This window comes from Olea europaea, chromosome 15 (genome assembly GCF_002742605.1).
Source record: "Olea europaea var. sylvestris chromosome 15, O_europaea_v1, whole genome shotgun sequence".
In the NCBI taxonomy this organism is placed as follows: domain Eukaryota; kingdom Viridiplantae; phylum Streptophyta; class Magnoliopsida; order Lamiales; family Oleaceae; genus Olea; species Olea europaea.
This window is the reverse complement of record NC_036251.1, coordinates 9,868,216-9,880,374: the sequence shown is the minus strand read 5'-3', so window position 1 is coordinate 9,880,374 and position 12,159 is coordinate 9,868,216. Positions and strand designations below refer to the sequence as shown.

The 12,159-nt window shown below is 31.3% G+C and overlaps 1 protein-coding gene across 1 annotated transcript; it reads right to left on the bottom strand.

Annotated features, from left to right (window-relative positions):
* Window positions 1–6,601: 6,601 nt before the first annotated feature.
* Window positions 6,602–8,579, bottom strand: LOC111410078 (protein CASPARIAN STRIP INTEGRITY FACTOR 1). The gene is made up of 3 exons (XM_023040253.1): window positions 8,401–8,579; window positions 7,694–7,752; window positions 6,602–6,941 (listed from the first exon to the last, which is right to left on the bottom strand). Exons 1-3 carry the CDS (start codon window positions 8,477–8,479, stop codon window positions 6,819–6,821), a joined length of 261 nt encoding a protein of 86 aa, XP_022896021.1. The 5' UTR covers window positions 8,480–8,579; the 3' UTR covers window positions 6,602–6,818.
* Between the last annotated feature and the right edge of the window lie 3,580 nt (window positions 8,580–12,159).

The following is a 12,159-nucleotide window of genomic DNA, read 5'->3' as shown; positions in this document are numbered from 1 at the left end:
ACTTATCCGATGTTGTATTTTTTATATTAGTTATTGTTAAATTTATTTCAAATACATTATTTAAAACTATATTTTTAATGTCGGATACATCAACATATAACTATGATGTCCAGAATGAGTTATTTGTTGATTATATGGATATGTTTACAACAAACATGGTACGTAATAATTTTATTTTTTTTAACACGATCATATATTTATATATGAATATTTGATGATAAACAGATATTTACAAGTAAAGAGGCATTGATCGATTGGGTTAAAACTACTGGTAAGAGACATAGCATGATTGTTGTTATGAAAAAAGTCCGACTTCGGCCAAGTCGGGAGAAAACCAAGAATTGATTTTGCATGTGAAAGACATGGTTCATATAGGTGTAGGAATACTAACAAAGAAAATGAAAAACGAAAGAGACGAAGAACTACCAGAATAAAAAAATGTGGATGCCTATTCGCATTGAATGGAAGAAAATTGATAAATGGTGATTATTGAATATTGAAAGTGAAATGTGGGAGACATAATCATGACATTGCCCAAAACCTTGAAGGACATTCATATGCTGGGAGATTAACTGAGAAAGAGACTTCAATTTTAGTAGACATGTCAAAGAATCATTTAAGACCAAAGGAAATATTATATACATTGAAGCAAAATGATGACACAAATGTTAGCACAATGAGGCACTTCTACAATGCACGTCAGAAGTTCATGCTCAAAGAACAAGCTGGAAGGACACAAATGCAACAACTAATGAATAGACTTGTTGAGAATAAGTACATAGAGTGGCACCGCACCTATATGGAGATGAATATAGTTCAAGATTTATTCAGGGCACATCCATATTCAGTAGATTTGTTGCGGGCTTTTCCTGGTGTGATAATTATGGATTGCACGTATAAGACAAATAGGTATCGCCTACCGTTGTTGGAAATAGTAGGTGTCACTTCTACTGATTTAACATTTTCCATCGCTTTTGCATACTTGGGAAAAGAACGTGAGGAAAACTACGCATGGGCTTTAGGGAGATTGAAGAGTCTAATGAACGACATAATAATGCCTAGTGTTATTGTTATTGATAGAGATCTAGCTCTTATGAAGGTCGTTGAAAAAATATTTTCCTACTAATATTTTATGTAGATGGCACATTTCAAAGAATGTGTTGGCAAAAATAAAAAAATATTTTGACAATCACAAGGACCAATGGGATGTCTTTATGCATATGTGGAATTTGTTAGTACTTTCAACATCCATAGAAGAGTACAAACAAAATCTAAATCTCTTAGAATCCAATTTTCAACAATTTCCACAAGGAATTGACTATGTAATGAATTCATGGCTTCTTCAATATAAAGAGAAGTTTGTGGCAACTTGGATAAATCTACACATGCATTTTGGAAACATGAAAACTAATAGGTAAATTTCTATTGGCATTATTAAATTGCTATTTGCATTATTAAGTGTGCTAATGTACAGTGATTCTGATTTATTTTCCATGGTAGGGCTGAATTTGCACATGCAAAACTCAAAAGGCATTTAGGTTCTTCCTAAGGTAATTTTGACACATCATGGACAAGAATTCATGCATTATTGGAGCTACAACATACAGATATTAAAGCGTCGTTTGAAAAGAGTTTGTGTACTATCATAATTTCAAACCTACCTTATTTAAAAAGCTTAGGGGATTTACATCAAGAATTGCAATGAATTTGATATTTCAAGAGTCCAAGCGAGCTGATGACATAGGAACTGACAAGGTAACTTGTGGATGTGTTATACGACAAACACATGGATTATCGTGTGCCCATGAGATTTCAGAGCATAAGAATGAATCTTAACCCATTCCTTTATCAAGAGTACACTCTCACTGGAAGAAGCTTGATCTAGTTTCTCTTGATAAAGGTAAGACATCCGAAATTAATTGTGTATCATTATTTGAAATGATTGAAAAACGTTACCGGGATAATAATGATCATGTGAAGGCTGAAATCCTATAAAAATTGAAAGAGATTGCTAGTCCGAGTTCTACATCATTAGTTGAGCCACAAGTCCAAACTAAGACGAAGGGTCGTCCATCCTCAAAAATAGATGTATCTACTCGTCGAGACCCATCGTATTTTGAGTTAGTTCTATCTAGACAAGACAATACGTTACAACAATTGGATAGTTCCATTACACATTTAAGTCAACCCATGTTATCAAGCCAACCTCCAATTCGACAAAAACAAAAGGTATATCGAGCATGTGGATCAAAGTCCATGGTTTATTTTGATTCGTTTCCTATTCGTTTGAGACCTTACATAGTTGAGGTGCAAGATGTGGGCGCAGATGGCAATTGTGGTTTTCGGGCCGTGGCTAATATTCTAGGTATAGGTGAAGAGAATTGGTCTTTGGTCAGAAAAGACTTAATAAAGGAGCTTGAATCTCATTTTGATGATTACTCTAGACTCTATGGAAATTATGATATGGTCCATGAGTTGATTCATTCAGTTTCTCATTTTGATGGTTCAGCGAGTCATGAGTATTGGATGACTACGCCAGATATGGGTCATATTATTGCTTCAAGATATAAAATTATTCTTGTTCACTTGAGTCAACAACAATGTCTTACATTTCTTCCACTTTGGGATGAACCACTTGCAATTGCATCTCATAAGATTGTTGTAATTGGATTTGTCAATGACTGCCATTTTGTCTCGGGAAATATTCATCAAATTAATTAAATTTTTAATTAACTAAATAATATTTCTACTTATGTTTTTCTATGTGATTGTGTACAGGTAAATTGGCATACTAGTGGACCAATGCCACCTATTGCTTGTAATTGGTACAAGTACCATCATCCATGTGCAGAATGTTGGGCTACACCTTACCATGTTAGGATGCAATTTTTTAGGTCCCTGGTAGAAGAAGGTGTAGCTACATCAGAGATAATTGATTTGGATAAACCACAAGAACAATTAACTACTACTACTACTATTATTATTATTATTATTATTATTTTTATCTGATAACACTACTATTATTGATTGAACAATTGCTTGATTTGTTCGCTACTATTCGATTACCTAATCATGTTATGTTTATCCGCAAATATTTGAAGCCTAATTTTGATTCACATTGATATGTTATTTACAAATTATTTCTAGCAGTTGATGTTTTCTACTTGTTATTAATGTGAAGCATTTTTGTCTAATTGAAAAATAAGAAATTTAGGCATGTTAAAACATTTTTCTCTAAACATTTATGTAATTTTTTCTACTTGTAATTTTGAATTTAAGCATACCATGAAGAGATGATTGAAGCAAACCAATCATCGTCCAAACATGATGAGTTCCAAATGTAACTCGGTATACTTTCTCTACAAACAAACATCCTCCTAATTTGGATGTTGATTCATGGTGGTTTGCCTTTGATGTTGAGTTTTATGAATAAGAATGATAAAATTTCTAGTAAACATTGTTAAAATGGTTAGCTGAATAATATATATTAATTTAATGTTCAATGATATCATGGGAAACTTTGCTACTGCCATGATTTCTTGTGTTCCGACGTTAACGTATACAGTTTGTCTTTTAACTGTTTAGAGACGATAAGAATAATTTCATGGGGGAATGTGCTTACATTGAACGATGACTAACTGATGAAATCCTAAATCTAATACATGAATGTAATAAAATTAATATCATCTTTGTTAGTATTTCATTCATTTTGTTTAAAAGAGTTTATATTTTAGGGATTGTGTGAATCTAGTGTTAGGGATGTACTTAAAATTTATGTGGATATATGTCATTTAAATGAATGAATTTAGTAAGGACAAAATTGGAATGTAATGTGGATGTAAATAGTATTTTTTTAAAATTTTATTAGGGATGAACTTAGAGTGTGATGTACTTATAAAAAATGTGGATGGAAATAACGCTACCCTTTTAATATTCACACGGAGTTTGACATTATTTGGTAGGGTTAAATATTCCAATTGTTATCCAGCACTTGTTTCAGCTCCATTAAAATCAAATTTAGGAAAATTATATAGAAATCTACATTAGTCTAATTTTTAAAAATAAGGAGGATTAATTTTCATTCCACAAATTAGATGGTAGTTAAGTTCCAATAATTATAAATAAGGGGTTGTTCGAGTTTCATTTTTATCAAGAAAATGCATTTTGAAATAATGCTATGATGGAAAATGTGTGGTTAAAGAATAAGGAAAAATTTTGAATTGCATTTAATATTATTTTGTTGAAAAATGTGTGATTGAAATTGTATCAAATCACCGTTGAAGAATGTACTGATAAAAAAATGGGACTCAAACAAGGACTAATAAAAATTTAATTAAACCTAACAAATTTACTCCTACAAACCTCCAATTCATCTTGTTTTAGGTTTTTTATGATTTGCTTCTTTTGTGACTCTTTTCCCTAGGTGATCGACTAGAATTTCATGCTATTAGACTCTGGCACTCTTACCTTCTTAAGGAAATGATTGTAAAGATCAAAGGCGATGAATTATTAATGGTCTCCTAGAGTAGTAGAGAAAAGTTTTAACATTGGTTGGGAATTTTACGTTCTTGTTGGGAATTCATTGCCGTAAATTAGTTGAAGATGGTAGTGGTGGTGCATTAGAGATTATGGTAGTGGTTATTGATGCTGGATTGTTGTATTGATGTACGATATGTGGGAATTTGTTTGTGACAATATTCTATAACCTATTATGTGTTTACTGTGATTAGTTGTGACCAATTCTTTATTAATTGTGACTTGATCATATATCGTCACAGTTAAAATTGGTCTGATCACAAACAGTCACGTTGTAGACAAATTTGGTCACAATTAAGTGATTTTGGGGTAGGTTTTTCCATTCCAAAACACAACTCTCTCTTCTCCTAATTGCTAACCTCAGCAATGTCGAGCTCAACTTCTTGTATTTTTATTATTTTGAATATGCGTAGTTCAATTTCAATAAACTAGGACATGATGTAAATTGTATTTTTAAACTTTATTTGATATATCTCATTTGAGACTTTATTTACTTGTTTGGTTGAATGTTTGTTATTGTTCTTATTGACTTTCAAATACTTAATCACTTTTTGAATTATTTGTGAGTAATTTTGCTTTTGAGAGATCAAAAAAATTCAATCACTTGTAGCAAGCATTGCAAAATCCAATAGACGAAAGAAGATGTGTCAATATACCTTGTGTGATAATTGATTGAATGTTCTAAGTTTGAATGTGTGTTTTGCTTATTTACAACTTCCATAGATATAAAAAATAATATTGTTTTATCTAAAGTCTAGTTTGTCACCCCATGGGATCAACGGTCATCAAAACTCTGAATGAATATCATTAGTTCTAATAGGTTTATACGTAAAAAGAAATTTAACCCTACTCGAGAGTGAATCACATCAAAAATTTGATCATCAATTCAATAAAGTAGTGATCAATTACGTAAAATCGAGAATTAAAGTGAAACAACATAGGTGGCGTCAAAGTCCAGGTACTTTTTCTTATTTGATTTTTTCTCCAAAGTTCTCATTCAAGCTTGGTTAGTTTTTAGTTAATGAAAATTCATCAAAAATATGTAGAATTCGGTCAAGGCTAGATTTAAATGACTCCATAGTTAGATTCTAGTTTTGATGAGATCAACCCTCACTTCATTATTTATTCACGATACCTTACACGTGCAATTTTGAAGTGAGCATAGGCTAATTTCAAATTTCGAATATTGGAGGACGCTTCTTCTTTGCTTCTATAAATATATTTCAGTAAGGAAAACTACTGTCGAAGTTGTTAAACTTAAATAAGTACGATACTTAAGTTTTCGTTCAATATTATTGAATAGGCTGTACGTGAAAACTACATTGGTTCTTTTCAACATTTTAGTTAGTGGGGATGCACAAAAATTGAAATTTTGAAAATGCATGTGTTAGGGAAAAAAATGAATGGCTATTGCCTCATTTTTTTTCCAAATTTATTTTTAATTACACATTTTCTTTATAAAATAATTTTGCACGTAAACTGAAGATTTATTTTTATTTTTTAACCTCATATTCTTTAAAAAATCACTATTATAAAATTTATTTTCCCAAAAAATTGGGCTCAAATAGAGGCTTAGTAAAGTTTGAAAACTTCAAATGGTTTGTTTCCTTTTTCAATAAACCAAACATGCAGTGCTCATTCATTTTCTATATTCAAAGAGCTTACCCGCCACAATTATCCCTAGAGACGGACAAAAGTGATTTAGGGGTTGTTTTACAAATATTTTGATAAAAGTATGAGAAGATTTTTGTAAAAATTAATTAAATGTGTTGTTAAAAAATTGATAAAAAGTTCAAACGTGCGGTTAAAATTGAAATTTAACAAATCGAAAAATAGATGAAATCTTACTAAAATAAAATTTCTTATCATTCAATATGCCATACACTACCATGAACTTTTATTAATTCTAGTTTTTACTATGGATCTCTTCAATAGTGAGTTAAAATCTCAGCAAATTAATCAACAGTATCCTTAACATAAAAATTAATTGCACAATTCAAATGAAGAATTAGAAAATATGCAAGATTCATTCATCTAAGTAATTATTTATTTAGATACACTTTACTTGAAAACATTCCATACATATATATATATATTTATATATAATTGTACAAGTGATACAAATGCTTGAAAACCCTACATACAAAAACATACCACACGCGCACACACATATGTATATATTATGTGTGTGTATGTATATATATATTATATAATATATAAAACATATATTAAAAAAGATAATTTATATATATTACATAGTTTATTTATGGAGATACTACTGATCAGTTTGGAATGAGTTTGAAAGGAGGCTTGACCAGTGCTGGGGCTGGATCATATCTTCCATAGTCTTTGGTGTTCACTCTAAGAAGTCTTTCATGGACTTCACTCATTTTTCCATGATGTTCCTGCATCAAAAAAATTTCAAAATATTTACAAATAGTACGAACAAAATTACAAGTTCAGTATGATTAGTACATAGTGTTAGATTATATAAGTGACGAGATTTTTTAGCTTGTTTTCTTCCTTTGTCATGTGTGCTATCTAGTTCAACTTACCGAATACAGTGGCGTAGACAATAATTTAGCTATTATTCGAAGTAGTATAAGGGCTCGTTTGGAAAACTTTGCTTTTACTGCTACTTCTTGTAAAAGAGTTTCATAAGAAAGTTTTTTACGTCAACTTTATCTAAAATTTCTTCTAGCCAGACAAAGCAGGTTTAGAAAATTATCAAACACATTCAAAAACAACTTCTTAGTTTCAGAAGAAACTTTTTACTTTTCAAAAGCCTGCCAAAAAAGCTATAAAAAAAAAAAATCGAAAAAGCACAAGCTTAATACATGGAGAGTATGCTTGTGAGGCAATAGTGAACACTACTACAATTATCGAGATTCTATTTTATATTATTTCCTTTCTAATCCACCTTACCAAATGTAATAGCGATACTCGAAAGGATTGAAAACTAAGCAATATAAATTTAAAAATCCTAACCGGGACCCGATGATGATTAAGCTTTACATAAATTTATAAAATAAATAAATATATAGAGAGAGAGAGAGATTCAAAGGTCATACATATACATATATACTTACGTAAATTTATATAATACAAAAATGAAACAGAATTTTGTTGCTGAGTTTAATTAAGATCAGTGAGTAACCTCATGAGTAGCAGTCACTTGTTTCTGATCCAATTTGCTCACTGACCTATGCAGTCGACCTGCGTGAAAAAATCGAGAAAATCAAGAATTGAATTTACATAATTGGTACACTCAATTGGACATAATTGAGCATAATTACACCATAGACAAACATTTAAGAATTGAGCATGAAACATTCTGTGGTAAATAAAAAAAAAACTTAGAAAAGTGTTTTCGGGATTTGATTATGATTATGATTTATGGTTTACAAACTTCCAAAAAATTGTTCAGTAAAAAGAGAATACACAGAAAATAAACATAGGTCCAAAGCAAAAAAGAAAAGGGCTTCGGCATTCCAACGTTATGCATGCAATCATGCAGCAAAAATGAAATTGTGAAGAATTTCAAGAAATCAAATCATATGTCTCTCCATTCCATGACCATCTATGTATTGCAAGATAAAACTATTTTTTCCTCGAAATAAATTATTTTATTTCTAGGAGAGTAAAAATTAGAGAAGGAATGATTATGCTTCATTAATTTTCCCTGCGACGAAACTAAAGGACTAGAGGAGTTCGGAGGAAGTTTACTAGAAAACGTCCTATGCATAGGTTGAACTTACGCAATACATTTTCTCAAACGCTCACACTCGAATTTGAAAACAACTTTAAGAGAAAAACGAGTTTCTTTGAAAAGAGATTGACAAAAGGATTTTCTATTGAATCTACCTGCAAAGGAAATTGACAAGAGTGATGCAGAAATTAGGAGGAAGAGGAGACTAATCTTCTTGAGAAGCAAGAAACCCATGTTCTTGAACAAACTTTAATCTCTTTGTAAGAAATAATTTGAAGCTCTCTTTTTGCTTACACAAAAGAAACACAAACACTAATGAGTCCTTTCTATAATATATGTTGCACTTGCCCAACAATTTACGCTAATAAAAGCTAAAGAGATAAATAGAAATCATATTTTATTTTAAAGAATGCTATCTTTTCTGCCTTTTAGTTAAATAATTCAAAATGTAAAGGTGATAGACACCACTTTACTGTTGTCCGGGCACTAAGTCTAAGAAGTTAGTGGGATTAATATATTAATTAATGCAACACTAAATCAAGAATGGACCCTTGATTTAATCATTAACATATATGGTGCCCCTCATAATAAGCACTATAATTAGGGCATTATTAGAACATTTGAACAAGTTCACCATAAGAACATTAGTGTCGCATAACATTTGAAGAACTCTATTGTCGATAAGAGTTGAATATGTAGTCTTTTCAATATCGCTGGTTAAAGCAGTTCTCACTTCTACATTCTATTCACAATTATATTTTCAAATATGTGTTGATAGATGGTTCCATGAGATGTTATAGGGATTTTGCCTTGTCAAGTTGTACACCATCGACTTCATCTTTTTGGGGTATTCATTCAAGGGTACTATGAGCGGTCTACAAATGATCGACTATCTTTACTATATGGATTAGTAATTATTTTCTCGAATCGTTGCTAACTAAACATTAAATTCAAACTTCTATAGATCCGTCTATGTCCATTGTTTGTGAACTAATCAAATCTTAACAAGTTTAGGTTGTGAAATGACAACCGTATCCCATTAGATACTAATGGATAGAATTGTCATCAAAATATAGAGAGCAAGTTAAAAATTTTTAACTTTAACCCTTTTTGACTCATTCAAATTTAACCATTTCCTGATTGTCAGATTGTTTCGTGCATCATTACAAGTTCTTGACCTTAAAAAGTAAATTTGACTTATGTGTTATAAATATTTTAAGCAAAATGAACCTTTTTTCTTTTAAGTTTTTCGGTGAATTCTTCATTGGATAAGACGTCAAGGGAAGAGGTAAAATGGTGCTCAAGCTAGGGTTTGGCCATGGAACAAATAAAGGTTTGAAGAATAGGGTTCGGTTTGTCTTTTCTTAGCTTTATCAACAAATTAAATTAAAAAAGTTGGCTTAAAATAGGTTTTGTGGAAGATTAGTGCCTTCAATTATCCAAAACGACAAAGTACAACCCACCAAATACCATTGAAATGACAGTGGTGGAAAAACAAAGAGTAGCACTATCACATTTCAAATATTATATTAGATTATATTTCTTTTTTCTAAATTATTAAATCATATTTAATTTCTTTTCTAAAAGTAAAAGTGGCGTTAGGAGTCTTGGGACCGCTTCCCTTAAATTAAGAGCATCCATATTGGTCTCAAAAGAAGACCTAAGTAAACGATCTTGACACAATAAAGTATAAACTAGCATTATTTTTTTATAATAATTTACACACACACACTCCATTTATTGGCGATTTCAAATTTCGACTAATTTTTACGTGGCCTAGCATTTGATTATGTTTAGTGCAACATTATTATTTGATTTATTGAATAACTAAATTCAACGGTATTAGATGAAAAAAGTTCAAATCATTGTTATTATATTATATTATATCATCCATTAATACAACATCCCAAACACGCTCATATAATTGGAGGGAATTATGCCAAATTGTGAATTATAAGATTTTATTCATGTTTGTTGACCTCTAAATCAGAACGATTCAAGTGTTAACAGGTCTGGCGCTTCGCTATCCACCTACATGTGATGGTCCATAATCGTTTGCAATATGACGGACAAATTAGTCACCAGAAGGAAAAATCGAGTACAAGAGAGAGACATATTGATTACATTTTATTGTTGCAAGTTCTGAGTATTTATAGAGGAATTAGAGACAGGGTATTTAACCTTTAACACTTGTGAGTAGGCTTTGACCTTATCACTATCATATCTTTGATTTTGTACTTCTTGTAGTCATTATTACGTAATTGAAAATGATTCCTCACCTAGTATATAATAGGAACGTCAAATTATCACGCGGATCCTTCGAACTAGAGAAAGGTCTGATGTGATGTTTAATGGTGTTGGGGGACTTTTGCCTTATCTAGAAAGATCTTGTGAGCCCTCCTATTAGATTCATAATCTGAGTGTTAGAGAAAAGAGGGAAAGAAGGGTTCATCCGGATGCAATGGTTCACCATTCGCTTGATTGGTAAGGTGACTAGAGTTTGAACCAACCCTTCATTTAGCCTAGGATCATCCTTACATGAACCTCCCAGGTTGGTTCTCCTTATCACTAGGTCAAGGTGAACTTCTCTAAAGAGGTTTGGTCTACACGATATTCTCGACTGTTTTCTTACTTCTACATGGTGTCCACATAAGCCGAAAGTATAACATTGTTTATCCTAAAAGCTTGTTTGGTGAGCATTGATTAGCATGTACTAAATGGTACCAAAGGAACTTAAAATGTTATATATTATATTGTACACTCTTATCGAATACTACACGTCAAATTTATCAAAAATTTCTTGAAAAATAAGGGATACAAAGCTGTGAGACCTGTAACACATAGTTTTTTTATTTTAAAATTTTAAACGGAACTATACATATAGTTGAATATACAATCTAAATAAATAAATTATTTCTTTTAATAACTTAAATTCTTAAATGAGATTATCTAATGGAGTACTAGAATAAACACAAATCCTAAATTCAAATTTCTCTATCATCTATTATACAAATTTTGTGTATTGAGTAGTTGCCAGTAAATAGTATGAAACGCTAAAGATGAAATCTAAAATAAAATTGAGCCCCCGTTTGAGACAATTCTTTAAAAATTATTTTGTTTTCAAACTCATTTTTTAACTATACATTTTCTCAATAATATAATTTTGCACTAAATTTTAAAAAATTTCTGCGTTTTTTAATTTACAAAATATATTCTTAAAATAGGTCTCAAACCTTCTCGGAATTTGAACGTCGTCTAAGTAACGGTATATGGGACTAATTTGAAAAGTGGAAATTACACCCACCAATAGATTTTAAGTTCCCAATTCAAAAATAAGATTTGGAGATTTTCTATTCAAAAATCAAATAATAATTTATTTTTTCAATTTAGTAATATTATTATAAAATTAAATTAATTTACACAGACCACCCCACTACACCCCCATCCATCCCCACACTTTCACCCTTCCAAAGCCTAATTCATTTCATCGCCTCCTTTCTCTCCCCTTCTTCTCTCTACCACCCTCTCTTTCTATTCCAACAACGATGTGAGAGCGGCACCACCTTGTAGTGACAGTTGCACCGCTGCACATGACCATTGAGTGCGATGCTACAACCATAGTGTGCGGAACCACCGCTATGTATTGTCACCATGTGCGTTGCTGCAACAAGGAGCCACTGATGCAAAGGTAGATTCAATGGTGGGCTGCACTTGGCTGCAGCCCACTGTCAACCAGGCCCAGATGCAACAAAAAAAAAAAAAAACAAATTGGTTTGAATTGTATTCAATTAAATCACATTAGCCCCCCAACAAGTAAATTTAGTGGGTAGCCCACCTAAAAAAAAAAATCTTTAATCTGTAGCCCACTAATTCTAGATAATTTTAGGCCCAATAATAATATCCATTAGCTAGTC